Source organism: Ricinus communis, chromosome 3 (assembly GCF_019578655.1).
Source record: "Ricinus communis isolate WT05 ecotype wild-type chromosome 3, ASM1957865v1, whole genome shotgun sequence".
In the NCBI taxonomy this organism is placed as follows: Eukaryota; Viridiplantae; Streptophyta; class Magnoliopsida; order Malpighiales; family Euphorbiaceae; genus Ricinus; species Ricinus communis.
In genome coordinates this window covers 23,493,419-23,497,904 of record NC_063258.1, presented here as the reverse complement: position 1 = coordinate 23,497,904, position 4,486 = coordinate 23,493,419, and the positions used below count along the sequence as shown (strand labels likewise).

Here is a 4,486-nt window from a genome sequence, read left to right as displayed (position 1 = left end):
TTTTAAATCACTTTGACTATTCTAAAATTACTTTAAAATTGGAGATTTTTTTAAAATTTATTCTAAAATAAAAATTTATTTATTTTAAAAATCTTAAATTATATCAGTATTTTTTAAGTATAGTATTTAAATTAATTATTTTTTAATTATGATAGTCACTAATGTAAATGCTACATCTAATAATTAATGCTTCTGTCAACATATAATTAATATTATCTAGGTTGACGCGGTGAACTAAATCTACTCACCAATTTCTCTAATTATAGTTGATATAGTTAATATATAATTACATAAAAATTCATATGCATGGGGCTAGAAAAAGCAATAGGCCATCCTTGAAAATAGTTCCATTACACAATAGGAGTATCAAACTTTTTCTTTGGAAATTAGTTGCATTCAATCTTCATCATAATAATAGCATTCGGATTTGATATCCAACTAAAAATTAAAATTTTAATTCCAAAATAGGAAAGATTTATCAAAGCAATCCAAATTTCTTTTTTGAGTAAGACTCCAAATTTAAAATAAAACTACTTATAATTGGGTTTCATGTTAATTGTTTTCAATAATACTAATTGTCTTAATCTTGATTACAAGTTTATTTAACATAATTAAACTGTGTAAAGTGTTCTTTCTTTTATTATATTAATACTCAAGAAAACATTGTTTGCAAAGTTACTTTACATTTATACTTGGAACCCAATCAATATTTCACTAGTTTTTTTAAATTTTACATTAGTTTATCCATTCACTTGAAATGTAATGTTTAGCAAACTCGAGGACCACTAGAATCTGCAGTAGACTCTAAATCTTTATCTATAATAAGATAATATTTAAAAATAAAGATTCATATTGAATTATAAACGATTCAAAGAATCAGAGAAAATGATATGTAAATGCAAATAAATTTAGATTTGACATTATTTCCTCTAAAAGCAGATTAATTACTTTGAAAGATGAGTCCAAAACTTGTTAAAAACACTTTTATATCCATTTAAAATTTACTTGGGCTTCCAAATAAACTAATTTTACTATACAACACAGTTTATATACTCCACTGGGCTTTAGCACCAATATTAATATTAAAATAGTTCGCACTTAAAATAATTAATACCACTCCGTAAATACCTAGTAATTTAATTCTTAATATCTAAATGATTTTCATTTTCGAATATTTAAATAATTCGACGAACTTATAATTACACAGATAAAACAACAATTATCAAAAATCAACCCAATTAAATAATTTCAATTTAATTCCATAATTCATAATAAGATTAATAATTAATTATCTTATTCAAATTTGAGCAAATTAATACCGGAAAAAAATTCTAAAATTAATTTGGGAATATTCTGCCCCTTGCCATGCAAATCTGAGCGTCATCGCCCATGGTGGCCTACCGAAAATTTAAATATGACACCACCTACGCGAAGCTTATAATGGGAGGAGTCCAACAATATAAATATCTCAACCTAACTCATCATGGATTGTGTGAAACAGGCCTCAGAAATTGCTTCACCTACTATCTAGCTCCATATAGACATTTTTGAGGTTGGGAAACCCAAGGATGGCGATGCCTTGGCCAGAGTCACAGCCATTTGCCCGGAATGGAGGTGGTAGCCGCACGTGTCACTCCTTTCTCCTCAAAATCCCAGTTTTCCGACGAGCTTGTGCTGCAACACTGGTCTGCAGTAGGTCTAGGGGCAAAAGACGACGAGTAAGGGTGGTTTTGGACGGAACGATGGTGAGGGAGGGTGACCGGAGTTGTGATAGTGAGAGGGTGAGAAAAGAAGTGGGGAGGGGTTGTAAATGGTTTTTGGAAAGCAACCCTTCTGGTCCTCAAAAATATAGTATACATATATTAACTATTATTTACTTTTTATTTACTTATTATATATATATATATAATAAGATACATATAATGCTAGAATTTTGGTATAGGAATATAGAAAAAAAAATTAAAATAATAATTGAAAAATAGAGATCTTACATAGTTTGTTTGATATAAGTTTTAAATTGGTTGTTGTTTAATCATGTTAGCTAGTGGTAATCTATAATTTCATCAATGTAAATATTACGTCTAATAATTATTATTTTATATTAGTATATAATTAATTTTATCTATATATAACATAATAAATTAAATTAATTTTAAAAAATCTCAAGTTAGAGATAAATTGCAATTGAGTTAAATATATTAATTAATATAAAAATATCCATGTGCATTAATTACAAAGGGAAAGAAAAAGCAATAGGCCATCCTTGGAAATAATTCCTTGACAGAATAGGAAGTTTCGAACTTAGTTGCATTCAATCTTCACTGTAATAATAGGATTCGGATTTAATATCCAACTAGAATTTAAAATTCTAAATCCCAAAATAGGAAAGGGTTATAACAAAAATCCAAGTTTTATTTCGAGTAATTAGTATAATTAGTATTCATATTAATTGTTTTTAATAGTATTAATTGCCCTTAATCTTGAATACAAGTTTATTTAATCTAATTAAACTGTGTAAAGTGTTCTTTTTTTATTATTATTATAATTAATACTTAAAAAAAATATCATTTGCAAAGTTAACCTAGTAACCCAATAAGTCATATCCCAATCAAATTTCACTTTGTATGGTATGATGTAGTATTCAAGAATAAATTCATTTCTATTTTTTTTAAGAAAAAAGAATAAATTCATTTCACACACATTATATAATATTGCATTTTTAATTATTGATAGGATCATTTTATTTATGCACACAACTTGAGAAATTCTGAAATTAAAACATTATATGCATTCGTAAAGTAATTTAAGCAATTAAGTACAGTAAACGATCTTTCTCAAAAAACAAAAAAAAAAAGGTACAGTAAACGATATAATAATTCTTAACTAAATAATAAAATGTTCTGTTGCTTCTGTAAAATATGAATTGAGGAAATGCACTTCTTAATTGTTCTTAATAGAAAAAAAATACAAAAGAAAAAAAAAAAAAGAAATTAAAGAGTTTTCATTGGGTGATTTTTTGTTGTTGCTAATCCTAATTTTATTAATGACCTTTTTACTCCTTAATTAATATGATTTGCAAATATAAACTTTTGGAGTGCAAATATCTCTATCCCTGAAGGAATTAGAGATAAGGCCATGCACCCATTAAACTTTTATTCAAGTTTTTAATGCCAACTTAAAGTAGTTTTACAACTATCCAATCTCTACTCTTCAACTCTCCATTGCAATGGCTAACTGCAAATTACTTTCATTTTTGCTTCTTTGCTCTGTCTTTCTTCTTCTTGTTGTTCCTCATGCATCTACTGCAAATCTTCTCCAGGCTTGTAATTTTGATGCTATTTATCAACTTGGTGATTCAATATCAGATACTGGTAACTTAGTCCAAGAAGACCCTTCTTCTTTCTGTGGTAGGCTCCCTTACGGCCAGAATTTCTTCAACAACAAGCCTACTGGTAGATGCTCTAATGGCTTGCTCATGATTGACTATATCGCACTATCAGCTGGTGTTCCCTTGCTTAATCCCTACTTGATCAACCCTAATGCATCTGATCATAATCGTGGTGTGAATTTTGCGGTTGCTGGTTCCACTGCCTTGCCTGCTGATGTTCTAGCACGAAAGAGAGTGTTAGCTCCTGTAACTAACAGTTCTCTTACCATACAGCTCAACTGGATGTCTGCCCACTTCAATACAACCTGCGACAGAGATAAATGTCAGCATAACAAGTCCCTCTTCATGGTTGGGGAGATCGGAGGCAATGACTATAACTATGCGCTGTTCCAAGGAAAGACTGTTGGTGAGGTCAAATCCATGGTCCCAGAAGTCGTCCAAGCCATCAAGACTGCTGTTAACAAGGTCATTGGTTATGGTGCTACTCGAGTGGTCGTCCCTGGAAATTTTCCAATAGGTTGTTTGCCAATATACCTGACGGGATTCAACACCAATGATTCAGCTGCCTATGATGAACTTCATTGCTTGAAGGGACTGAACAGCCTCTCAGTGTATCACAATGAGAAATTGCAACAAGCCATTGAAGAACTGCAGCAGGAGCATCAGAATGCGGCTGTACTGCTGTATGGAGATTACTACAATGCTTACAAGTGGGTTTTGCTTAAAGCGGCTTGGCTAGGATTTGATCTGCAATCGCTGCAGAAAGCATGCTGCGGGAGCGGGGGTGATTATGACTTCAGTTTTGGTAGAATGTGCGGAGTCGCTGGTGTAGCAGTTTGTCCTAAACCCCAAGAACGCATCAGCTGGGACGGCATACATCCCACGGAAAAAGCCTATCTTTACATGGCAAGATTGCTCATTCGTGACATGTCTCAGAAGTTTCAATGTTGTGCTCAGATTGTTTCATCTATGATTTAGAAACCGATTGGTCTGTGGTCCAGTCAGATCAGAAAATATCTAACGGATGGAGACTGCAGTACATAAAATTTATGACTATAAATAAGTTGTAATTTAATAAAAATTTAAATATTAAATTTT

At 31.0% G+C, this 4,486-nt stretch overlaps 1 protein-coding gene across 1 annotated transcript; it reads left to right on the top strand.

Annotated features, from left to right (window-relative positions):
• The first annotated feature begins 2,313 nt into the window (after positions 1–2,313).
• LOC8265772 (GDSL esterase/lipase At5g03980) lies at positions 2,314–4,486 on the top strand. Its single transcript, XM_002528349.3, has one exon. The coding sequence runs from the start codon at positions 3,227–3,229 to the stop codon at positions 4,364–4,366; it is 1,140 nt and encodes a 379-aa protein (XP_002528395.2). The 5' UTR covers positions 2,314–3,226; the 3' UTR covers positions 4,367–4,486.

Excerpts from the sequence above, each read along its gene's own strand:
- LOC8265772 (XM_002528349.3), top strand. The coding sequence starts at position 3,227 with ATGGCTAACTGCAAATTACTTTCATTTTTGCTTCTTTGCTCTGTCTTT.